Source organism: Pseudoliparis swirei, chromosome 11, assembly GCF_029220125.1.
Source record: "Pseudoliparis swirei isolate HS2019 ecotype Mariana Trench chromosome 11, NWPU_hadal_v1, whole genome shotgun sequence".
NCBI classification, from domain to species: Eukaryota; Metazoa; Chordata; class Actinopteri; order Perciformes; family Liparidae; genus Pseudoliparis; species Pseudoliparis swirei.
The window spans coordinates 21,284,109-21,310,411 of record NC_079398.1 but is presented as its reverse complement, the minus strand read 5'-3'; the positions used below and the strand labels follow the sequence as shown (position 1 = coordinate 21,310,411).

At 42.5% G+C, this 26,303-nt stretch overlaps 2 protein-coding genes and 3 gene segments (V, D, J or C); all 5 read left to right on the top strand.

Moving 5' to 3' along the window:
- The window catches only part of LOC130201706 (papilin-like), a 56,749-nt gene extending 54,853 nt beyond the window's left edge, over window positions 1–1,896 (top strand). The window contains 1 exon segment of the mRNA XM_056426797.1: window positions 1,234–1,896. Coding sequence (XP_056282772.1) covers window positions 1,234–1,446 — 213 coding nt within the window. The 3' untranslated portion in view covers window positions 1,447–1,896.
- Window positions 1,897–10,441: 8,545 nt separating this feature from the next.
- On the top strand, window positions 10,442–11,654 carry LOC130201705 (T cell receptor beta variable 16-like). The segment is given in 4 exon segments: window positions 10,442–10,490; window positions 10,626–10,951; window positions 11,034–11,042; window positions 11,646–11,654. Coding segments are annotated over 4 exon segments (393 nt in total).
- A 524-nt stretch (window positions 11,655–12,178) lies between these two features.
- On the top strand, window positions 12,179–12,818 carry LOC130201704 (immunoglobulin kappa variable 1D-13-like). The segment is given in 2 exon segments: window positions 12,179–12,329; window positions 12,421–12,818. Coding segments are annotated over 2 exon segments (444 nt in total).
- A 1,201-nt stretch (window positions 12,819–14,019) lies between these two features.
- Window positions 14,020–15,342, top strand: LOC130201703 (T cell receptor beta variable 16-like). The segment is given in 3 exon segments: window positions 14,020–14,151; window positions 14,287–14,703; window positions 15,305–15,342. Coding segments are annotated over 3 exon segments (504 nt in total).
- Window positions 15,343–23,642: 8,300 nt separating this feature from the next.
- LOC130201702 (T cell receptor beta chain MC.7.G5-like) overlaps window positions 23,643–26,303 on the top strand; it is a 22,851-nt gene continuing 20,190 nt past the window's right edge. The window contains exons 1-3 of the mRNA XM_056426795.1: window positions 23,643–23,669; window positions 23,893–24,003; window positions 25,660–25,702. Of these exons, the coding sequence (XP_056282770.1) occupies window positions 23,643–23,669; window positions 23,893–24,003; window positions 25,660–25,702 (181 nt within the window). The remainder of the gene's footprint in view (window positions 23,670–23,892; window positions 24,004–25,659; window positions 25,703–26,303) is intronic.

The window sequence follows — 26,303 nt, the reverse complement described above, 5'->3', positions numbered from 1 at the left end:
GCAGTCACACTAAGGGGGCTACTTTTTATCAGATGACCTGGTCCAGACAGCTGCCAGGGGAGGGACTGAGGCAGGTCGTTCACAAGACTCAGAGTCCGCCACACTTATATGGAAGTGGCTTCAGCGGGGAAGAGTTTCCTGTGAAAAGGAGCGACGCTCAGTCCGGATCTCTGAGGGTGGAGAAGCTGCTGCCGGAGGACAGCGGGGTGTACTTTTCAGTTTTCAATTCAATTCAGTTTATTTGTATAGCCCATTTTCACAAATTATAAATTTGTGTCGGAGTGCTTTACAATCTGTACACATAGACATCCCTGACCTTTGACCTTTGACCTCACATCGGATCAGGAACAACTCCCAAATAACCCTTCAAGGGGAAAAAAGTGAAGAACCCTTCAGGAGAAAACAGAGGAGGATCCCTCTCCAGGATGGACAGAACAATAGATGTCATGTGTACAGAAGGACATATTTAGAGTTAAAACACATTAATATATATATATATTTATATACAGTGGGTACGGAAAGTATTCAGATGTGTTATATAAAAAAACTTGTATAGTAACACATGTATTATATATTGATACTATAAAAGTATTTGCAATAATACAATATATATTTCATTCATTATTTTTTTCATATACACTGTATATATTATCTACCATAAAAGTATTTGCGTTTTTATCTTTACGTTAAAAAGTAGTGTTGTCTTCAGCCTCCTTCGGTCCTTATTCAGTGGTATCTCACCATGCAGCCCCGGAGAGGCCTCTAAACCCTCGGCTAGCCCTCGACCTGCAATGTCCACCGCATGCGCTGCAGGGGCCACTCTGCCTTCAGGGCCGGTGTTGCCGCTACAGGGGCCCTTGAGCCATGCTGCGCAGGTAGGGCTCGGGGTCCTATGCCGTTACCTTGGCCCTGGGTACCTCACACTGTATGTAAAGTTCCCCCCCAAAAGTTAAACTGATTAAAATATATATATGTATATATATATACAATATATAAATACATATATATGTATATATATATATACATACAGTATATATTTTCTTTTTTTCTTTATTTATTTATTTTTTCTGCATACTCTGACTTTATGATGTTGTGTCCACTGTTTTGTCGCCCGCACTGTTTCATTGTTCTCTAGGTGTTATGTCTATGTATTGTCTTTTGTCTTATAATACAAATAAATTTAAATTTTCTTTTTAAAAAAACAACCGAATAAGCAGTGTAGATGTGAGATGAATTCACGCCACACAATGTCTTTGTGCCGCAGATGTCGATCTGCCGCCGGAATGCGTGGACCAGCCGGAGCTCGCCAACTGCGAGCTGATAGTTTACGCCCGCCTGTGCTCCAACTCGTACTACTCCAGCTTCTGCTGCGCCAGCTGCACCAGGCACGCACAGAGCAACCAGCGGCCCGGGGGGGCGGGCTGGGGGAAGAGGGCGAGGGCGTGAGACGTCGAAACCTTCCAAACCCCTGAACCTTTTGCCAAAAGTACTTAAAACTGCAACGGAATAAGAGACCGATGACGAGTAGATGTGGTTAAACGTGTGGACCTGGAGTTCAGGGAGTCTGTTTATACACTGGAGACGGGAACGAGGGGCCGATGCAAAGATGGAGAGTCTGTTGGATGTGATGAAGCAAGAGTCAAACGTTCTTTGTCGCTGTTCTTTTAAAATAATTTATTTTCTCTTCACTGTACGTGTTCTCTGTTTTCTAGAGAATACTTTTTACTTGCAGGTCATTAAACAGATTTAACAATCCAATGAAATGAAACTGTTTTAATGAAATGAATATATTGGGCTATTTTCACTGATTAAAAAAAAAGGTTGTATTTTCTCTTCGCGATGTTTATTTTTATGTAATTATTTGATATTAAAAAATCATATTTTGCTAAAAAAGCGGCTGGTGGAATTGGATTACTGTGTGACTTGATGTTCCGGTTTGAACCGCAAGAGGGCGCTCGACGTGAGGAAAGTTTATTTCCATTGTGTTACAGCAGCAGGCTGGTCACGTGACAGTTTGATTCAAACCTGCGTCAGGAGGTCGAGGTGTTTCGCTGATTGACAGCAGATTATATATATATATATATATATATATAAATATATTTATACATATATAAATATATTAATATATATAAATATATTTATATCTATAAATATATATTTATATATATTAATATTATATATATTCATTGCAGCCATTTGCTAAAATCAAAAAAGTTCATTTTATTTCTCATTACTCAGCACCCCATCTTGACAGAAAAAAACTGAAATGTAGACATTTTTGCAAATTTATTAAAAGATAAAAACTGAAATGATGGTATAAGTTACACCTCGTACAAACTCCTCCCACACAGCAGCATTTTGTTCTAGCTTTTCGTCTGTCATGAAACAGTGATGCTGTTTCTTCATCACTTCCTTTTCCTCTTCAAGACCCCAGCCACTTACATCTGAATCTCTCAGCTGCACTCTGACGTGTCACGAAAAGGCTTTTGAGTCTTTTATTCTCGTCCAGATGATCGGCCTCCTCTTCTGTTGTCTGGCCGGTAAACGCCTTTTCAAATAGAACTGGCAAATATGTGAGCGGGAATATTGTTCCCCCTCATAATTATGATGTAACCACGTGTGTCCTCCGTCCAGGTGCTTGTCTGGGCCTTGACGTCCGTCAGTCTCCCTCTGACGTCATCGCAGAACCTGGGGTCACGGTGCAGATGCTCTGCAGCCATGACAGAACCAACTACAGGCTGATGTTCTGGTACCGGCGGTCTCCTGGAGACACGGCGATGAAACTCATTGGACATTTGTACTTTAACTTTGTCACAATGGAAGAGCTGTTTAAGGATCATTTCAACATGTCTGGAGATTTGGGAGTAAATACATCAAAGAATGTCTCTCTGAGAGTGAAGGCGGGCCCAGAGCACAGTGCAGTGGGAGAAGCACGCCGACGCAAATCACTTCTGAACTTTACAAAAACTCTGCGCCATCTTTTCTCATCAGCGGTTCATAATAAGACGATGAATAAACCGCACACACACACACACACACACACACACACACACACACACACACACACACACACACACACACACACACACACACACACACACACACACACACACACACACACACACACACACACACACACACACACACCTGCTTCTGTGGTCGTTCTTTGGTTTGATGCAGTCATATCTCACGGATAGCGAATACAACTGTGTTTCTTTTACTGGTTTAATCTATTTTCAAGTGATGATATTATTATTATTATTAGTATTTAGTTTTTTTGTATTTTGTTTTGTGATTTATATTTATTTTCATTAATGCTCTGATGTGCACCGCTGCTGTGATTTTTGAAATTTCCCCACTGTGGGACGAATAAAGGAATATCATATATCATATATATATATCGTATCATATATATCATATCATATATATATCATATATATATATCTCATATCATATATATATCATATCATATACAGGACTGTCTCAGAAAATTAGAATATTGTGATAAAGTTCTTTATTTTCTGTAATGCAATTAAAAAAACAAAAATGTCATGCATTCTGGATTCATTACAAATCAACTGAAATATTGCAAGCCTTTTATTCTTTTAATATTGCTGATTATGGCTTACAGCTTAAGAAAACTCTAAAATCCTATCTCATAAAATTTTAATATTTCCTCAGACCAAGTAAATAAAAGATTTATAACAGCTGAGTGTTTGTCAAGGCTCAGGAAACCCTTGCAGGTGTTTCGAGTTAATTAGACAATTCAAGTGATTTGTTTAATACCCTACTAGTATACTTTTTCATGATATTCTAATATTTAGAGATAGGATATTTGAGTTTTCTTAAGCTGTAAGCCATAATCAGCAATAAATCAGAATAAAAGGCTTGCAATATTTCAGTTGATTTGTAATGAATCCAGAATGCATGACATTTTTGTTTTTTTAATTGCATTACAGAAAATAAAGAACTTCATCACAATATTCTAATTTTCTGAGACAGTCCTGTATATATCATATCATATATATATCATATATATATCATATCATATATATATCATTTATCATATCATATATATATCATATTACAGAAAATGAAATCTGTCTCAAGCAACAACAACAAAAAGTTAATTTGAAACTACGGGAAGCCCCGCCTCCTTTCTACCTCATGTTTACTTCCTGATTAAAGGAGACTCAGTTCGAGAGGAAGCACAAACATAACTTGAGTAACTCGTGCTCCGTGATGATGATGATGATGAGACTTCTCCTCGGCTTCGTCCTCACAGGTAACAACCGACTGGTTCTGAAGTGAGACGCTCTCTCCAGTTGTACCTCCACTTCTCAGAATCAACCATCTGTGCCAACTCTCATTCCCAGCCGGTGTGGCCGTGGGGGTTCAGGTCCGCCAGTCTCCCTCGGAGCTCATCGCGGAGGCCGGGGGTGAAGCGCGGCTCGTCTGCACCAGTGTTGGGCAAGTTACTGAAAATTAGTAATTAGTTATAGTTACTAGTTACTTCTTTTAAAAGTAATTTAATTACTTTACTAGTTACTGTATATCAAAAGTAATTAGTTACTCGGGAAAGTAACTTTTAAGTTACTTTTATGTCTGCTTTTTTAATGTAATTAACAGTACTGAACAGTCAAACACAATAAACATGTTGTAGACCTATTTATTGCAATCAACAGGGCAACAGGCCTTCAAATCAAGCAGTAGTACAAAAGTCCCTTTTAATACTTAACTTAATACAAAATAACTGTCTGTCATTTAACAGTGTTTTTTTTACATTAGGCCCAATGAAATAAAAGTGATTGGCCTACAGTATTAACACTAATTAAAAGAGAAAACAAAGGTGCCTTGAGGTGCTGCATATAATTGAGGGGGTGCTAGTGAGGCGTGAACGTGCTGATCTGGAGTCAGTTTGGTAGGATTTGGGTATAAATATATTATTTCATTTAAAATATGGATTTTTATTTAAAGATATTCATGTAATTTGCATGCAAAATAGGTCTACCCGAACCAGCGGACACAAAATTCAACCAGCGGCAAAAACCGCGGACCTGGCAACACTGGAAGTGGTTGTCAATCACAGTGTGGCACCGTGCGTGCTGGTCGAGGGGGCGTGCCTGTGATTGGCGGAGTAGAGGGGAGGCGTGCCTGTGATTGGCGGAGTAGAGGGGAGGCGGGGTTAACCTGTCGTAAAACGGAAGTTACGGGTGGTTGACGGGTACCGTTGTTGTTGATGTTCGAGCTGCTGAGCCGAGAGGAGCAGCTGTCTGTGTTGGTGAATGCCCAATAAAGGGAGGAATAATAACGTTGTCCCGTCTCCGTGTCATCAGTCCATAACGTCCGAGACGTTACAATATCATTGCGCCACCAAGGTCCTGCGATGTCAGATCAGAAGCAGCTAAAGTAGCCTAGCTTGTCTTCTTGTCTGCAAGTGTTCATTTTTCACAAAAGAGAGTAACGCGAGTAACGAACTCATTTAAATTTCAGTAACTGTAACTGCGTTAGTTGATTAAAAAAAATACTTCGTTACACGCTCGTTACCGCTAAAAGTAGTGGAATTACAGTAACGCGTTACTCCCAACACTGGTCTGCACGCACGCAGCATCCGACTCCGGGGTGACGCTGTGGTACCAGCAGCCACGCCACGGCCACGCCCCGACACTCATCGGATACCAATACGGGCGGTTCGGCAAAGACAACCTGGAAGAGCCGTTTCGAAAGCATTTCGAGTTAGCCGGAGATGTGAGTGAAGGATCAAAAGATGCTTTGCTTTTCATAACCAATCTAAAGGCACCTGAACACACCGCCACATACTTCTGTGCAGCCAGTCGGGCACAGTGCAGCAAACATGCATCCGCTCTGGAAGGAAACCTCTCCAGGCCTCAAAGGAGATCAAAGTGCATGACGTCCCCCACGCGGTTAAAAGAGTTTCTACTTTGCCAACTTTTCACTCCCTTTTCTTTTTTAAATGTTTATAATTTGTTTTATGAATAAGATCCCTTTCCTGCCCCGTGACAAAGTAACAGCTCATCGCCTTTAATTCTTGATACTCGGCAGCGGTGACACTCAACAACAGAGCGTCCCTCAAACCTTTATGGATAAAAACTACAAGTATTTTGACAAAATCCTTGAATATTCTCAGCCAGGCGTTCCTAAGTCATCAGAACAAGGAACGACATATTTGGTGCTCGACTGAAAGGAAAGCATGTTTCAACAACAGCAATACCGCTTTATATTAATTAGGAACTTTAGTGGCCGTCACAGCATATTTCTATGATAATTAACTGGAACCTGTTGCCGTCTGTGGTGCATTTTTCTCACTGCCCGCCTCCAACTACAAAAGACTTTAAACTTAAGTAGATCAGTTCACAAGTCATCACCAGAGTGTCAGACATCAGCCTCACGGGACATTTCCTGCATATGTTCCTGTGTTGCTGCGAGGTCTATCTAGATATATATCTATATATCTGTCTGTGGGGAGAAACAGTGGAATATTTTAACTGAAGACATCAAAGAAAGTAAAAAATCTGGTGATATTCAAGAAAAAATGTAAAGACATGACTGGAGAAGTAACAGCCTCGATGAAACATAATAAGTAACGTTAACGGGGACAAGTTCTTGAAATCCTGGTTTGTTTGTTTTGTTTTATGTATGTATGTATATGTGTATGTATGTGTATGTATATATGTGTGTGTATGTGTATATATATATATATATATATAAATAAATATATATATATGTATATATATATATATATATATATATATACACATATATATATACACATATATATATATATGTATTTATTTATAAATATATATATATATATAAATATATATATATGTGTATATATATAAATATGAATAAATATATATATATATAAATATATATATATATGGTTCTTTGAAATAAGTTTTTTTGAGAAATCATAGGTTCGGGCACTTATAAGCTCGATAGCTTCAGCCTCGACCCTTTCGGTCAGCCACTTTCTTCTTTTGTTGAATTCTGATTGTTTTATATTTTGCTGATCGAAATAAACTAAACTCAAACTCAACTCAATATATTTTGAGATATTTCATAATCAAAATAAAGCACAGACCAAATGAAACGGTGAACTTTTCTATTCCTCGGTTATTACCCTCGAGTGTAATTGTTGTCATTGAACACAAAGGGGAAAGTTTCCCTGCCTTTCAGGAGAAGGAAGACTGAATTGAAGACAGTTTATCTGTATAAACTTTTCTCGACATCACTTCCTGTCCCGCCCTCAGAGCCACAAGCTGAGAGACTCGAGCCGGTTCTTCTCATTCGACATGATGCCGTCTCGTTTCATCGTTTCCGAAACGAAAATGTACCTCGTCTTCCTTCGCATTGCCTTTGGATCCGTTCTGGTGTCAGGTAAAGCACTCGTAATTTTTTCAATACTCAATTTCAATGTTTTTATCCAAATCTGTTTAGATAAGCTCGTCGTATTCGCTGCTGCCAATTCAGCTGTTTTTGCACTATTTCATATTATTCCATTTCCCCACAGGTTCTCGTCTCAGTGAGCAGGTACACCAGACTCCAGCTGAGATGTACAACAAACCCAAAGAGAACGCCACCATCAGCTGCTCACACAGCATTCAGTACTACAATAAGATCCTCTGGTACAAACAAGAAAGCGATAAACAACTGCAGTTCCTGGGATACATGTTTAAAACTCACAGAAACCCAGAGGGAGGACTGGGTGTGAAGATGGACGGGAGTGCAGATGAAAACCAAAGCTGCACACTAACAATTGAAGGACTCAGCCTGAACAGCAGTGCCGTGTACTTCTGTGCCGCCAGCCAACACAGTGCTTCACATCACGGCACCTCGGCACAAAAACCTCCTCATCACACATTCTTTCATCTCTGCATCTGTTATCACGGCCCTGTGCACCTGTGTTCCTTCCTCTCAGAAGGTGGCAGTACGTCTCACATGATGGTTAGAACCTGTAGGTATATTTTTTCGGATGTCTATGTTCTTCCGTTTGTTTTTATTCATCAGTGCTTTATAAAATAGACCGTAAAGCTGGCCTGTGCTTTAAAAAGAAGAAGCCAAGATTGCGTGAGCCAGAGCGCCGAATTCTAGGCTTCAAAACGTCAGTCCACAACTACTTCTTATTCTATTGGTTAAACAGTGCTACATACCTCCGCTCCTCAGTGAAACCACACTCACACGTTGTCATCTGTGTTACGGCTCACAGCTCTGCACCTGGAAAGAGACAATCTGACGGTTAGATTCTAACCAGTGTTGGTCTTTCTTCTGATTTGGATCAGGGATCATAACAGGAGGTCCTTTCCGCAGAGCAATGTCTTTAACCTCCCATTATAAAAAGAGTCGAGTCTGCTGTGGCTGCTTCTCATGAACAGGATCACCGCGATGACTCGAGTTCTCGTCACAATTGTAACAGTTGTGTAGTGTACCAGAAAATATGTTTTATGTTTTACATTTGGCAATTATACAACTGTTTTCCCCCCCAATGTGGCTTCTGTATTAACTACTTATTAAATCTGTGTTTTCCCCACAGATCAAGTGAAGAGTTTGAGCCATCACATGCCAGAATAGTCAACGACACAGCCGGTGTTACGGTTTAAGAAGCGACCGTGTTAACTGGCGACTTTGAACCGGACGCGTCCGTTGTTGTCATAGTTACGACGGCCGTTCGAAAAATAAGTTAGAGAACACGTATAGCTGTCCCCGTGAATGCCTCTTGGTTTAATTGTGTAATAGTGTCAAACCCTTATATACATACGAATATATACAATACAAATTAAACAATGCGGCATTCACGAGGGTATAGCTACGTGTTTCTTCCTATTTTCAACGGCTGTCGTAACTACTACAACGACGGACGCGTTCGGTTTAAAGTCGCCAGTTAACACGGTCGCTTCTTAAACCGTAACACCGGTCTTCAATTTTTGAAATTTCCCCACTGTGGGACAAATAAAGGAATATCATATCATATTTCATATCTCATATCATATATATATATATCATATCATATTACAGTCAATTAAATCTGTCTAAAGCAACAACAACAAAAGGTTAATTTGAAACTACGGGAAGCCCCGCCTCCTTTCTACCTCATGTTTACTTCCTGATTAAAGGAGACTCATTTCGAGAGGAAGCACAAACATAACTTGAGTAACTCGTGCTCCGTGATGATGATGATGAGACTTCTCCTCGGCTTCGTCCTCACAGGTAACAACCGACTGGTTCTGAAGTGAGACGCTCTCTCCAGTTGTACCTCCACTTCTCAGAATCAACCATCTGTGCCAACTCTCATTCCCAGCCGGTGTGGCCGTGGGGGTTCAGGTCCGCCAGTCTCCCTCGGAGCTCATCGCGGAGGCCGGGGGTGAAGCGCGGCTCGTCTGCACGCACGCAGCATCCGACTCCGGGGTGATGCTGTGGTACCAGCAGCCACGCCACGGCCACGCCCCGACACTCATCGGATACCAATACGGGCGGTTCGGCAAAGACAACCTGGAAGAGCCGTTTCGAAAGCATTTCGAGTTAGCCGGAGATTTGAGTGGAGAAGGATCAAAAGATGCTTCGCTTTCCATAACCAATCTAAAGGCACCTGAACACACCGCCACATACTTCTGTGCAGCCAGTCGGGCACAGTGCAGCAAACATGCATCCGCTCTGGAAGGAAACCTCTCCAGGCCTCAAAGGAGATCAAAGTGCATGACGTCCCCCACGCGGTGAAAAGAGTTTCTACTTTGCCAACTTTTCACTCCCTTTTTAAAAGAAACGTTTATAATTTGTTTTATGAATAAGATCCCTTTCCTGCCCCGTGACAAAGTAACAGCTCGTCGCCTTTAATTATATATATATATATATATAGAAATATATATATTTCTATATATATACAGTATATGTATGTATATATATATATACACACATACACACATATATACATACACATATATACACAGACATACATATATATATATATACATATATGGTTCTTTGAAATAAGTTTTTTTGAGAAATCATAGGTTAGGGCACTTATAAGCTCGATAGCTTCAGCCTCGACCCTTTCGGTCAGCCACTTTCTTCTTTTGTTGAATTCTGATTGTTGTATATTTTGCTGATCGAAATAAACTAAACTCAAACTCAAACTCAATATATTTTGAGATATTTCATAATCAAAATAAAGCACAGACCAAATGAAACGGTGAACTTTTCTATTCCTCGGTTATTACCCTCGAGTGTAATTGTTGTCATTGAACAAAAAGGGGAAAGTTTCCCTGCCTTTCAGGAGAAGGAAGACTGAATTGAAGACAGTTTCTCTGTCTAAACTTTTCTCGACATCACTTCCTGTCCCGCCCTCAGAGCCACAAGCTGAGAGACTCGAGCCGGTTCTTCTCATTCGACATGCCGTCTCGTTTCATCGTTTCCAAAACCAAAAATGTACCTCGTCTTCCTTCGCATTGCCTTTGGATCCGTTCTGGTGTCAGGTAAAGCACTCGTAATGTTTTCAATACATTTAATTTCAATGTTTTTATCCAAATCTGTTTAGATATGCTCGTCGTATTCGCTGCTGCTAATTCAGCTGTTTTTGCACTATTTCATATGATTCCATTTCCCCACAGGTTCTCGTCTCAGTGAGCAGGTACACCAGACTCCAGCTGAGATGTACCACAAACCCAAAGAGAACGCCACCATCAGCTGCTCACACAGCATTCAGTACTACAATAAGATCCTCTGGTACAAACAAGAAAGCGATAAACAACTGCAGTTCCTGGGATACATGTTTCAAACCCACAGAAACCCAGAGGGAGGACTGGGTGTGAAGATGGACGGGAGTGCAGATGAAAACCAAAGCTGCACACTAACAATTGAAGGACTCAGCCTGAACAGCAGTGCCGTGTACTTCTGTGCCGCCAGCCAACACAGTGCTTCACATCACGGCACCTCGGCACAAAAACCTCCTCATCACACATTCTTTCATCTCTGGATCTGTTATCACGGCCCTGTGCACCTGTGTTCCTTCCTCTCAGAAGGTGGCAGTACGTCTCACATGATGATTATAACCTTAAGAGTTGTAGGTATATTTTTTCGGATGTCTATGTTCTTCCGTTTGTTTTTATTCATCAGTGCTTTATAAAATAGAACGTAAAGCTGGCTGTGCTTTAAAAAAAAAGAAGCCAAGATTGCGTGAGCCAGAGCGCCAAATTCTAGGCTTCAAAACGTCAGTCCACAACTACTTCTTATTCTATTGGTTTAACAGTGCTACATACCTCCGCTCCTCAGTGAAACCACACTCACACGTTGTCATCTGTATGACGGCTCACAGCTCTGCACCTGGAAAGAGACAATCTGACGGTTAGATTCTAACTCTTCTGATTTGGATCAGGGATCATAACAGGAGGTCCTTTCCGCAGAGCAATGTCTTTAACCTCCCATTATAAAAAGATAGTCACCGAGTCTGCTGTGGCTGCTTCTCATTAACAGGATCACCGCGATGACTCGAGTTCTCGTCACAATTGTAACAGTTGTGTAGTGTACCAGAAAATATGTTTTATGTTTTACATTTGGCAATTATACAACCGTTTTCCCCCCCAATGTGGCTTCTGTATTAACTACTTATTAAATCTGTGTTTTCCCCACAGATCAAGTGAAGAGTTTGAGCCATCACATGCCAGAATAGTCAACGACACAGCCGGTGTTACGGTTTAAGAAGCGACCGTGTTAACTGGCGACTTTGAACCGGACGCGTCCGTTGTTGTCATAGTTACGACGGCCGTTCGAAAAATAAGTTAGAGAACACGTATAGCTGTCCCCGTGAATGCCTCTTGGTTTAATTGTGTAATAGTGTCAAACCCTTATATACATACTAATATATACTATACAAATTAAACAATGCGGCATTCACGAGGGTATAGCTACGTGTTTCTTCCTATTTTCAACGGCTGTCGTAACTACTACAACGACGGACGCGTTCGGTTTAAAGTCGCCAGTTAACACGGTCGCTTCTTAAACCGTAACACCGGTCTTAAATTTTTGAAATTTCCCCACTGTGGGACAAATAAAGGAATATCATATCATATTTCATATCTCATATCATATATATATATATATATCATATCATATTACAGTAAATTAAATCTGTCTAAAGCAACAACAACAAAAAGTTGATTTGAAACTACGGGAAGCCCCGCCTCCTTTCTACCTCATGTTTACTTCCTGATTAAAGGAGACTCAGTTCGAGAGGAAGCACAAACATAACTTGAGTAACTCGTGCTCCGTGATGATGATGATGATGATGAGACTTCTCCTCGGCTTCGTCCTCACAGGTAACAACCGACTGGTTCTGAAGTGAGACGCTCTCTCCAGTTGTACCTCCACTTCTCAGAATCAACCATCTGTGCCAACTCTCATTCCCAGCCGGTGTGGCCGTGGGGGTTCAGGTCCGCCAGTCTCCCTCGGAGCTCATCGCGGAGGCCGGGGGTGAAGCGCGGCTCGTCTGCACGCACGCAGCATCCGACTCCGGGGTGACGCTGTGGTACCAGCAGCCACGCCACGGCCACGCCCCGACACTCATCGGATACCAATACGGGCGGTTCGGCAAAGACAACCTGGAGGAGCCGTTTCGAAAGCATTTCGAGTTAGCCGGAGATTTGAGTGGAGAAGGATCAAAAGATGCTTCGCTTTCCATAACCAATCTAAAGGCACCTGAACACACCGCCACATACTTCTGTGCAGCAATCAGGCACAGTGCAGCAAACATGCATCCGCTCTGGAAGGAAAACCTCTCTGGCCTCAAAGGAGATCAAAGTGCATGACGTCCCCCACGCGGTTAAAAGAGTTTCTACTTTGCCAACTTTTCACTCCCTTTAAAAAAAACGTTTATAATTTGTTTTATGAATAAGATCCCTTTCCTGCCCCGTGACAAAGTAACAGCTCGTCACCTTTAATTATATATATATATATATATATATATATATATAGAAATATATATATTTCTATATATATACAGTATATGTATGTATATATATATATATATACTCACATACACAAATATATACATACACATATATACACAGACATACATACACACACATATATATATATATATATATACAGGACTGTCTCAGAAAATTAGAATATTGTGATAAAGTTCTTTATTTTCTGTAATGCAATTAAAAAAACAAAAATGTCATGCATTCTGGATTCATTACAAATCAACTGAAATATTGCAAGCCTTTTATTCTTTTAATATTGCTGATTATGGCTTACAGCTTAAGAAAACTCTAAAATCCTATCTCATAAAATTTTAATATTTCCTCAGACCAAGTTAAAAAAAAGATTTATAACAGCTGAGTGTTTGTCAAGGCTCAGGAAACCCTTGCAGGTGTTTCGAGTTAATTAGACAATTCAAGTGATTTGTTTAATACCCTACTAGTATACTTTTTCATGATATTCTAATATTTAGAGATAGGATATTTGAGTTTTCTTAAGCTGTAAGCCATAATCAGCAATATTAAAAGAATAAAAGGCTTGCAATATTTCAGTTGATTTGTAATGAATCCAGAATGCATGACATTTTTGTTTTTTTAATTGCATTACAGAAAATAAAGAACTTCATCACAATATTCTAATTTTCTGAGACAGTCCTGTATATGGTTCTCTGAAATAAGTTTTTTTGAGAAATCATAGGTTAGGGCACTTATAAGCTCGATAGCTTGAGCCTCGACCCTTTCGGTCAGCCACTTTCTTCTTTTGTTGAATCCTGATTGATTTATATTTTGCTGATCGAAATAAACTAAACTCAAACTCAAACTCAATATATTTTGAGATATTTCATAATCAAAATAAAGCACAGACCAAATGAAACGGTGAACTTTTCTAATCCTCGGTTATTACCCTCGAGTGTAATTGTTGTCATTGAACAAAAAGGGGAAAGTTTCCCTGCCTTTCAGAAGGAAGACTGAATTGAAGACAGTTTCTCTGTCTAAACTTTTCTCGACATCACTTCCTGTCCCGTCCTCAGAGCCACAAGCTGAGAGACTCGAGCCGGTTCTTCTCATTCGACATGCCGTCTCGTTTCATTGTTTCCGAAACCAAAAATGTACCTCGTCTTCCTTCGCATTGCCTTTGGATCTGTTCTGGTGTCAGGTAAAGCACTCGTAATTTTTTCAATACATTTAATTTCAATGTTTTTATCCAAATCTGTTTAGATATGCTCCTCGTATTCGCTGCTGCTAATTCAGCTGTTTTTGCACTATTTCATATGATTCCATTTCCCCACAGGTTCTCGTCTCAGTGAGCAGGTACACCAGACTCCAGCTGAGATGTACCACAAACCCAAAGAGAACGCCACCATCAGCTGCTCACACAGCATTCAGTACTACGATAAGATCCTCTGGTACAAACAAGAAAGCGATAAACAACTGCAGTTCCTGGGACACATGTTTCAAACCCACAGCAACCCAGAGGGAGGACTGGGTGTGAAGCTGGACGGGAGTGCAGATGAAAACCAAAGCTGCACACTAACAATTGAAGGACTCGGCCTGAACAGCAGTGCCGTGTACTTCTGTGCCGCCAGCCAACACAGTGCTTCACATCACTGCACCTCGGCACAAAAACCTCCTCATCACACATTCTTTCATCTCTGGATCTGTTATCACGGCCCTGTGCACCTGTGTTCCTTCCTCTCAGAAGGTGGCAGTACGTCTCACATGATGGTTATAACCTTAAGAGTTGTAGGTATATTTTTTCGGATGTTTATGTTCTTCCGTTTGTTTTTATTCATCAGTGCTTTATAAAATAGACCGTAAAGCTGGCTGTGCTTTAAAATAAGAAGCCAAGATTGCGTGAGCCAGAGCGCCGAATTCTAGGCTTCAAAACGTCAGTCCACAACTACTTCTTATTCTATTGGTTAAACAGGGCTACATACCTCCGCTCCTCAGTGAAACCACACTCACACGTTGTCATCTGTACGACGGCTCACAGCTCTGCACCTGGAAAGAGACAATCTGACGGTTAGATTCTAACTCTTCTGATTTGGATCAGGGATCATAACAGGAGGTCCTTTCCGCAGAGCAATGTCTTTAACCTCCCATTATAAAAAGATAGTCATCGAGTCTGCTGTGGCTGCTTCTCATGAACAGGATCACCGCGATGACTCGAGTTCTCGTCACAATTGTAACAGTTGTGTAGTGTACCAGAAAATATGTTTTATGTTTTACATTTGGCAATTATACAACTGTTTTTCCCCCCAATGTGGCTTCTGTATTAACTACTTATTAAATCTGTGTTTTCCCCACAGATCAAGTGAAGAGTTTGAGCCATCACATGCCAGAATAGTCAACGACACAGCCGGTGTTACGGTTTAAGAAGCGACCGTGTTAACTGGCGACTTTGAACCGGACGCGTCCGTTGTTGTCATAGTTACGACGGCCGTTCGAAAAATAGGATAGAGAACACGTATAGCTGTCCTCGTGAATGCCACTTGGTTTAATTGTGTAATAGTGTCAAACCCTTATATACATACTAATATATACTATACAAATTAAACAATGCGGCATTCACGAGGGTATAGCTACGTGTTTCTTCCTATTTTCAACGGCCGTCGTAACTACTACAACGACGGACGCGTTCGGTTTAAAGTCGCCAGTTAACACGGTCGCTTCTTAAACCGTAACACCGGTCTTCAAACTGCTTCTCACAGTCACACTACACTGTCAGTGTAGGTGTATCCAATTAAATTGAGACCTCCATGTTGGCTGGTACAGCATTATGTGAAGTTTGGCGCCATTATGACTGCATTTAATTTCTTCCCCGGTGTTACGGTTTAAGAAGCGACCGTGTTAACTGGCAACTTTAAACCGAACGCGTCCGTCGTAACTACGACAACAACGGGCGCGTCCGGTTCAAAGTCGCCAGTTAACACGGTAACTTCTTAAACCGTAACACCGGTTCAAGAGAAGGCATCCAGACAGGAGCTCTGATTATTCCCCGTGTGACTCTTTCAGACTCGGTTGTGTATTTCTACGCTGCAGGTACACAGTGATGTGGTTAGCTTCGCCTCACGTTAGCTAAGACAAGGACACAAGCACAAAGTAAACTAGAATGGGCACTCGGTAGAGCGCATACCTTCGCATATCACAAGATTGGGCATTGAATTATGAACATTTTGGCATTAGTTGCATGCCAATTGGACAAAAATGTATCGTGCTATAGTAAAAAAAGAGTTTGACCTTTCCATGACCTTGACCTTTGACCCGATTGATCCCAAAATCTAATCACATGGTCCCCGGATAATAACCAATCATCCCACCAAATTTCATGCGATTCAAGAACATTTTGACCTGTTCATGACCTTTGACCTTGACCTTTGACCCGATCGATCCCAAAATCTAGTCAACTGGTCCCCGGATAATAAACAATCATCCCACCAAATTTCATGCGATTCGGTTCAATACTTTTTGAGTTCTGCGAAAGATTTTGACCTGTTCATGACCTTTGACCTTTGACCCGATCGATCCCAAAATCTAATCAACTGGTCCCCGGATAATAAACAATCATCCCACCAAATTTCATGCGATTCGGTTCAATACTTTTGAGTTCTGCGAAGATTTTGACCTGTTCATGACCTTTGACCTTTGACGATCGATCCCAAAATCTAATCAACTGGTCCCCGGATAATAAACAATCATCCCACCAAATTTCATGCGATTCGGTTCAATACTTTTTGAGTTTTGCGAATAACACGCATACAAATAAATAAATAAATACACGGCGATCAAAACATAACCTTCCGGCATTTTCAATGCGAAGGTAACAAAGCCGAAACATCAACTCGCATGTCAAGAAGTAAAAGCTCACCTTGGCCACGTCATGCAGTGACTTCCGGTCATCTTTGAAAGGAGTGACGTCTTCGGGAAGAGAAGAGTGGACAGACATTTTTGAGACAACATGACCAGCTAACGAGCAAAGAACAGGGTTATGTTCCTTCATGGCCGCCAGGAGGCGACGAGACTCAACTGTTTGGATTAAACCCGCTTATTAAACGCGACTCAAGCTGTGATGAATGTTTATGGCGCACTCTTGAGGGGTTTAATGCATTCAAATGTTTCTTTCTCTTGTCCTGGTAAGAAGTAAAGGCCAGCGTGGAGAAGCAGAGGGGGCGGGGCAATGTCAGTTTAAGGAGACACTGTTAGAAGTGGGACAAATAAATGCGAATTTTTCTGGGATTAGCGAGAATAGACCAGGCCGGGAAAAGTAAATGCGGAATGTGGGTAATAAAACAGATCAAAGGGGACCCCAGTTCCATTAGACTACGACAATAGGAAAGCAACAAGGAATCCATCATGCCGGCCGACAAGGAGAGTGGCTGTAAAATCAGATGAAAGCATCGAGGCCATCGCTGGGACGAAAAGCAGAGGGCCAGGTGTGACAGAACAGGGGTCCTGAGAGGTCAGCGGAGGTGTTTACAACCGGCTCGACACGACAGGACCATGGCACCTCTTGTGATATTCAGATGAAGACCTGGTTGATTGTGTGTTCAGGAGCCCAAATCCTGACCAAATGGGCCAGAGAGGATGTTACTACGAAAGTGGATAAACACGAGCCTGGATTCATGTGTGTTAACCTGCCTGTAGATCAATGGTCATTGATATGATAATGTGATATATGTCTCCCAATATGTTCGGTATCCTAACCCCCGGTTAGAGTGTGTTTGATGTCACTGGCATCGGGAAGTCTCACCAGGTCTGAAAGAATCATAAAGCGGGTACCCTAAGTGCCTGAGAGATAAGAGGAGACAACAGTCCCCCTCTTTGAAGTGGGACAGAGAGTCTCTCCAGAACCTCTCAGGAAGAGAGGGGGGGGGGGATGAACCCCCATCAGCATCCCAAAGAGAGGGACGGATATCCGGTAAAAGTGGGAGGAGCCGAGGGTATAAAGGTGACGGACAGGGAAAAGGAAAAGAGAGTTTTGTGAGGGTTTTTGAGAGTTTTTTGAGAGGTCAGAAAAAAGAGGTCTTGAGGGGTTGTGTTTTAGCGTCAGGCTTCCGAGAGGGAACTGACTTATAATTGTACTTTGTTTATTTCTTTCTTCCTTTTTTGAATAAAATACTTGGCTGCCTTGCAGTCTTAAACTTTACATTCGGTTCGTGGACCTACTTTTTTTGTGAGTCCTATTTCTTCACCTGTCGACCCACCCGAGGAGACGGAAGGCGGAGACCCGGGAGCGGACCCCGCAGCCTCCGAGGTGAGTCTGCACGGCTACCCCTACTGACCTCAGTCCCCCAGGGACCATTCTGAGCCCTCACACTCTCCACTGACATTTTGTACTGACGAGAGAAATCGCTGCAGCTGGTAGACCTCCGGCTCTCGGCCGAGCCGTGGTTGGCTCCGGGACCAAGAGAGGGACTCGTAACACTCGAGTCCTCGTCGCGGAGTTTGTCCTAAGAATAAGAATATTAATAAGTGTCCCGCCAGCCGCTCTAAGAGCCTCGTACCCTCGAGCGTGTTTGGGAGGAGACTAGATAATTGAATACCCAGCATTTCTCTCCGCGGAGATCGATCTGACATCATCCGGGGTGCCGCGTGCCGAGAATAACAGCTACCACTGTCTATGTGCACGCGCGTCATTCATCAGGCCCGAACGATCGCGGAATCATATAGAGGGAGTTACTGATCTCCGCCTCCTCTCCCCCTTAACTCGGTCTTCGCCCTCGCTCGAGTTTCCCGTTCCCCCTCGAAGCGCAAGGTGAGGGACCGTGACCGGGGCCGTTCGTCAGAAGAGAGGCCGGGCATCGTGACCCGCGTGGACCCGTGTCCTCTCCAGTGCGACAGGTTAGCAGCGTGCGGTGACGCGCTGCGCCTGGGCGCCGCCGACGGGCTTTTAATGACAGTTTTCTACACGTCTGTCATTAGAGCACGATTATTTCCCTCAATAAAGTACCCGGTGTGAGCCGGCTCGCACCTCAAACCTTTTCCCCCCCCTCCTCTCCATCTCTCCTCTCCCGTCTCGTTCCCCCCCCTCCCCGCTCCTCTCCTCCCCCGTTTTCCCTACACGAGAAGACTGCGGCGTGACTTGTCTTTCCGTCTCTCACCCGAGGCGACAGAATTCGGTTCACGTACGTCGTCTCTCTTAACATGGCGCCCGAACAGGGACCTGAGAGGTAGATAGGCTTATGTGTGATAACTTAATTAATCAATACGCGGTTAATTAAATAGAAACCAAGGATTATATATTGAAATCTGGGTTTCTCAACTTCAAGCACAAGGAGCGGATTCTTCTCTCTCAGGTTAAAACACACAAACCCTCCCCGACGAAAAAACTGTATGAAACCAGTGAAAACGAACTGAATTGATTTATTTACTTAGCCAGAGAAGGTAACCGGTGATTTCCCGGCGAGCACTCGGACTACCTGTATGCTCGTTCCCCGTGCCGGTGAACATCCATTATCTCCCCTCTGCCCTCATCACCGAGGCACTCCACCTGTTTATCGGGGCAATCAAGCCCGTAATCTGGCCGCCCTTTTCCTGGAAAAGGAACCGTCCATTTAACGCAGTACCGATCGATTTTCAGCGCTTTTGGTAGTTCCGGAGGAGGAAACTTTAAAACTAGAAGTACTTCACGAGAGGCGTTTTAAAGGAGTTAGCATAAAGTAAATAAATCAGTGCGCAATAGGTTGAAGAGTTACCTAGCTCGTTGGAAAACCCGCTTGGCGAGGGCGAAATTTCACGCCGTCTCCGTCTAAAACCCAGCTTAACCCTAAAAATGCGTTATTGGCACACAGAGAAGGCCCAGCTGAGCTGATCCCTTTAGTGCGATAAAGGCCGAGGAACTGAAGAGACGAAAAAAGGCACAAAAACTCTCCTAGTACTTGTAATTAATTGAGTTTAATTACAAAACTTTAAACACAAGCCGATGAGTGAGGCTCCCCGCTTGGAGATAGCCGTCGCTTGGCATGTGTGTTTAAATAATTAACCGCGAATGAAAAGAGTGAGCGTATCACCATTTATTCCGGCTGATGTGTGTGTGTGTGATTGTCTATAGTGACGCCGTTCTAACCAGACTGCGGCTGTAACGATTACCCTAAACACGATAGGGGTCGAAATCCTTCTGGGATTTCTCCTCAAACATATTCCAAGAGGTGTGTGCGTGGGATCACAGCCTTTTTATTTGGAAGAAAGGTGCGCGGTTCAAGCGGAGGCTGAGAGGAGAAAGAGGGCCGTATACATCGTCACCACGGCTGTAAGTGACGTCCCACTCCGACCACAGTTGTATCGCTCAGACACTGGCCTCCCTCTTCCTTTATTGTGCATATTGATGTGCAGGGTGGCGCGAATAATACTGTAATAACGGCAGTGTTGTTTTGACCATCTATGATAAATCTGGCAGTGTTGGATAAACAATCCTTGTGTTCCCCCAGGACATGTGGAAATAAATATCTGACTAAATCCCGATAGGAGGCTGCAGTGTGATACATGCTGGAGCTTTGTTTTCATTGTTTCCCCCCCTCTTCCCAAACAGGCTCTTGTCAAATGCATCATGCCTCATCCTCACGACATCACCGAATATAGCAGTTTATGGACACTCAGACGTCCTAGTTAAACAGGAAAATATAACAGGAACCTAGAATAGGATAACATATCCTCCTTTTATTTCCGAAGCGAGTTGGACTACCTTGAACAGGTGTGATCCTCCTAGGTTGTGAGTGTTCGATTGAACACACATTATTGACTTTAATTTAGTTGATAGTTTACATTAAAATAACCGAAGGACTTTAATTTGATTTATCGAGTTTAATTTGATGCATTGAGTTTGATTTGATTTATTGAGTTTAATTTGATTTATCGAGTTTAATTTGATTTATTGACTTTAATTTGATTTATTGAGTTTGATTTGATTAATTGACTTCATTCTTATGAAGTGTTTTTGTTCAGGTTGATCCATTGATTGCAAATTATATTTTTGACCGTTTTAATCAGTTGCGACATAACTAACGTTCAAAATAAAACTGACAGATCGTGAAATTAAATAAAAAGAGACACTAATAAAAAGAACAGGCTGGTGCGCAGGCACGGCACAGACAGCTGAAGTAAATGCCTTTTTGGAAGGCCTCTTAGCAGCTAAGAAGAACAACACTTCTAAACCAAGACTTGTAACTGACAGAGATTACTGTCACAAAGCAGGTACCCAGGAATTGGAGTACTGGAAACAAAGAGATTTTACAAATGTAAAAGGCGAACCACTCGCCCACGCACATTTGTGGAGTCGGATAGCAGAAATAACTGGTTCTATGTACCTAGATTGGAATCATGTTAATGGTCACACCGACGTTAGAGATTACGATCAGAAAGGTAATAGACAAGTTAACCTAATGGCCCAGACACGACTCAAGGTGGCCAAACTCTCCCTGAAATTTCCACCGGGATGGAAGGGAGAAGACGCATTCCCTAAGGTGCCGCCTGACGATGCCTATCAGGTGGTCACTGAAGTGCACGAAGGACTAGGGCATGTGGGTCATGAGAAGATTCTAAAGGTTCTGAAACATGATCGGCATCCCTGCTCTGAACACACACACAACACAGGTCAGATCACGATGTCAGCAATGTGTCGTGGTCGATGGGTTTAAGAAAAGCTACGCTGTAGCGACTTAAGATATTGTGTAACAGACACATCCAAAACTAATTTGGAATGGCAAGTCCTTATCCCATCAATCCTGAACTTGAACTTGACATCGGTGACCTGACCACACACACAACACAAGCCGTGTGGACGCTCAGCTGCTCGGGGGACAAAATCTGGGAAGGCGAAAGCCTGAGTAACCTGAAATTGTCTCTCAAAGGCAGCCAAACCCCCTGTGGGTTTAGCCAGAGAGGGCCTCCCCTCCTGTCGCCTGATTTTTTATGGGCCCTGCGTTACCACGTTTGGCCTAAGAACAGTAATGGGGCGTTATGTTGTAACGACTCAATAATAACTTTGATAGACGATTTAAGGACGAGCGTCCTATTTTTCTTTGATACTTTTATTCAGTTTTGTTTATTGTTTTGACCTCCCAGGATATTTCTGGTGGCGGAAATATCTGATACCTGTTCTGATTATGGTGATATTGGTTGCCATAATTGGTCTGCTGCATAAATTAGGTTTGTTACCCTTAGCCCGATACATCACGGCTAAAATTCTGAAGGGGATATGTTATGTCATCAAACACACCATTATCATACTGTTCCGTATGTTAAAATATGGCGTAGTGGCTCTAGCAAGTGCACTACATTCAACAGGTGCGAGCCCGAGGAATCGCCTGCAGACCAGGGGTAGATCTCCGAAGGTGAGATTTGAACTTGGTGCTAAACAAACAGGTAGGAGAGCGCCTCCCACAGATGTTCCTTAAGAACAGGACGAGGGGCGCAAGGAGAAGGAGAGAGGGTGTTAGGGGAATGGCGATTCTCTTAAACAGGATCTCCTGATGACAGGTAAAACAACAATTTTTTGACAGGTTTTTAAGACATTTTTAACGAACTGACTGATCGACTGAATGTGTGGGTTTTTGTTTTAATTTTTTAATCACTTTTTAGCCAGTTAATGGTAAATGTTTAGACGGGGTAACTCTTTTGTTTTGAATTTTGGGGACGGGCGACCTGTTGACCTTTTTGTTTCTCTCACAGGGTGACCTTGTCACCTGAGGGGAGTTTACTTGTGCGCCCGTTTGACTTTTTATCTTTTTTGTTTCTCTCACAGGATGACCTTGTCACCTGGGGGGAGTTTACTTTTGAACCAGTGCATGTCCCGCTATATTTTTCTTTTTGTTAGTTTTTCCGTCACATTTCACGTTATTCACGTTATGTCGTTTAATAGAATTTCAGTAAATCATTGATGCTGGCGCGGCTATCTAATAGGAGAGCACCGTGAATTGAAAGTCGCGTACAGAATCATTTGTTCGCGCCATACCTGGCCTTGAAAGGGCCCTGACTGTTTAGATGTTTAATTTTAATTTTGAAATTTTAATTTTTTTATTATTTTAATTTTTAATATTTTTTTTTTTTATTATTTAAAAAAAAAAAAAAAAAAAAAAGTCTTCTAATTTTTATTTTTTATTTGAATTTTATTAAACTTAAAAAAAAATTTAAAAAAAAATTATATTACATTACATGACATGTCATTTAGCAGACGCTTTTATCCAAAGCGACTTACAATAGGTGCATTTCAACCTAGAGTACAAACTAAGAACAACAAGAATACAGGAAGTAACATTTCCTCAACATAGTCGAACTACAAAAGTATAAAAAAAGATTATATATATTCATTAGTCCAACAGAAGGTTTCTATGGCGAGCTTTCTGTTTTTCTTTGATATATTAATGTTTGTTTTTATTTTTAATATTTTAATCTCTTTATTATTTTAAATTTTAATATTTTATTATTTTAATTTTTTATATTTTAATTTTTTACGATTGTTTCCATTTTATGTTTAAAAAAAAAAAAAAAAAAAAACATGCATTAATTAGTCCAACAGAAGGTTTCTATAACTAGCTTTCTGTTTTTCTTTGATATATTCTTTATTATTACCTTTTGTGTTTATTGTTTTAACCTCACATCACCCATCGGTACTTTGACAAGTTCAAACCCTCCGCCCAGAATGGGAGCACCATGAATCCCAATGTCAAGCAGGTCCAGGTCTGTTCACACCATCCACACAGCGAAGCCTGGATCTGAAAGATCGAGAGAAGCCCTGCATGTGCATCCTGTGACCAGAACCAGTGATCCGTCTTCCTGAAGACCGAGCAGCGATGCAGTGACGTTCGACTTCACCTGGGGATCAAGACAGACTGTCACGGATCCCACCAAGGCCAGCATGCGTTTGAGAATCCCTCTGAGCTGACCTGCCTCTTGGAAGCAGAGCCAACGGACGTGGCACTACCAGGACCGCAGAGGAGCAGCAGAGATCGAGCAGTATGAGGCTTCATACTGGGGACCCGACGCTGACAACCAGGGTCAACATTACAACAGTGTGGGCTCCACCCACATTGTTTTTCCATAAGCAGGACCGGGCAGACGTCCCGGTGCTGACCTTTTCGAACTGAACTGTTGGACCGGGGACTCCAACTGTAATTGTACAGAGGGTTCCCCGCGGAACTCAATTGCACCCTGTGCAGAGGGTTCGATGAAGAGACCCGGCTGTACATTGCACAGCGGGTCAGGACAGTTTGTCTACGAACGGAATATTGGACTTGATGGGTAATCATAACTCATAGACATTTGGCGGTCCTGATTTCTGGACTATGTGGATTATATGGTGACAACGATGCGGAAGAGACACTGGGACAATGGAGGAGTACCAAGGTGATTGAGCGTGAGTAACATGGGAGAAAAAAAAAAAAAAAATGTGATATGACTTGTATTGAGGTATTCATTTTATGTTACTGATTTCAAGGTTTTCAATGGTTTATGTTGTATTTGTTTTTATGAACATGTAGGGTTTTAGTTGAAGCATGATTCAGGTTTTGATGTTAAGTATCTGTGGCTAATCCGAGAGGGTGTGAGGAATAGTCGGGTTAACACAGATAACTGATAATAAGGGAAACAAATTAAGTACCATTTGCATAAAAGTAATTAGAATATTAAAGAGGTTTGGTTCATCAAAATTCACAAAAGAGGGTGTTAGAAGTGGGACAAATAAATGCGAATTTCTCTGGGATTAGCGAGAATAGACCAGGCCGGAAAAGTAAATGCGGAATGTGGGTAATAAAACAGATCAAAGGGGACCCCAGTTCCATTAGACTACGACAATAGGAAAGCAACAAGGAATCCATCATGCCGGCCGACAAGGAGAGTGGCTGTAAAATCAGATGAAAGCATCGAGGCCATCGCTGGGACGGGGGTAAAAGCAGAGGGCCAGGTGTGACAGAACAGGGGTCCTGAGAGGTCAGCGGATATGCGTTTACAACCGGCTCGACACGACAGGACCATGGCACCTCTTGTGATATTCAGATGAAGACCTGTTGATTGTGTGTTCAGGAGCCCAAATCCTGACCAAATGGGCCAGAGAGGATGTTATTACGAAAGTGGATAAACACGAGCCTGGATTCATGTGTGTTAACCTGCCTGTAGATCAATGGTCATTGATATGATAATGTGATATATGTCTCCCAATATGTTCGGTATCCTAACCCCCGGTTAGAGAGTGTTTGATGTCACTGGCATCGGGAAGTCTCACCAGGTCTGAAAGAATCATAAAGCGGTACCGGGTGCCTGAGAGAGATAAGAGGAGACAACAGTCCCTCTTTGAAGTGGGACAGAGAGTCTCTCCAGAACCTCTCAGGAAGAGAGGGGGGGGGGGAGATGAACCCCCATCAGCATCCCAAAGAGAGGGACGGATATCCGGTAAAAGTGGGAGGAGCCGAGGGTATAAAGGTGACGGTCAGGGAAAAGGAAAAGAGAGTTTTGTGAGGGTTTTTGAGAGTTTTTTGAGAGGTCAGAAAGAGGTCTTGAGGGGTTGTGTTTTAGCCAGGCTTCCGAGAGGGAACTGACTTATAAATTGTACTTTGTTTATTTCTTTCTTCCTTTTTGAATAAAATACTTGGCTGCCTTGCAGTCTTAAACTTTACATTCGGTTCGTGGACCTACTTTTTGTGAGTCCTATTTCTTCACCCGTTGACCCACCCAGAGACGGAAGGCGGAGACCCGGAGCGGACCCCGCAGCCTCCGAGGTGAGTCTGCACGGCTACCCCTACTGACCTCAGTCCCCAGGGACCATTCTGAGCCTCACACTCTCCACTGACATTTGTACTGACAGAGAAATCGCTGCAGCGTAGACCTCCGCTCTCGGCCGAGCTGGTTGGCTCCGGGACCAAGAGAGGACTCGTAACACTGAGTCCTCGCCGCGAGTTTGTCCTAAGAATAAGAATATTAATTAAAGCTGCAAGCAGCGATGAACGGGTCCTCTTCCTGCTTCGCACGTCGGGGGTGCTGGCCGGACGCCGGCCCCCTCGGCCGAGAGCGCACGCACGGCGCTCGGCGTTGACTGCTCGTCACGCCGACACTGATTTTACTTTGCTAGTCGGTGGCACTTTGACTGAGTGAAAAAAGGCTTGTTGATATCCTCAGGCCTTGAATTCTACGAAGCATGAGAAGTTTGGAGCAGATTTGAGCGAGTCCAGGGTTACCAGCAGGGGACACTGTGACAATTTGAACATATACATGCATCATGTGTATCCATGTGAAGTCTAGACCTTGTCATGTAAATTACATGTGAATGTGATTCAACGTGTCGCTACGAGCTTCACAGGGAAGCATCATCGATGTCTTAGG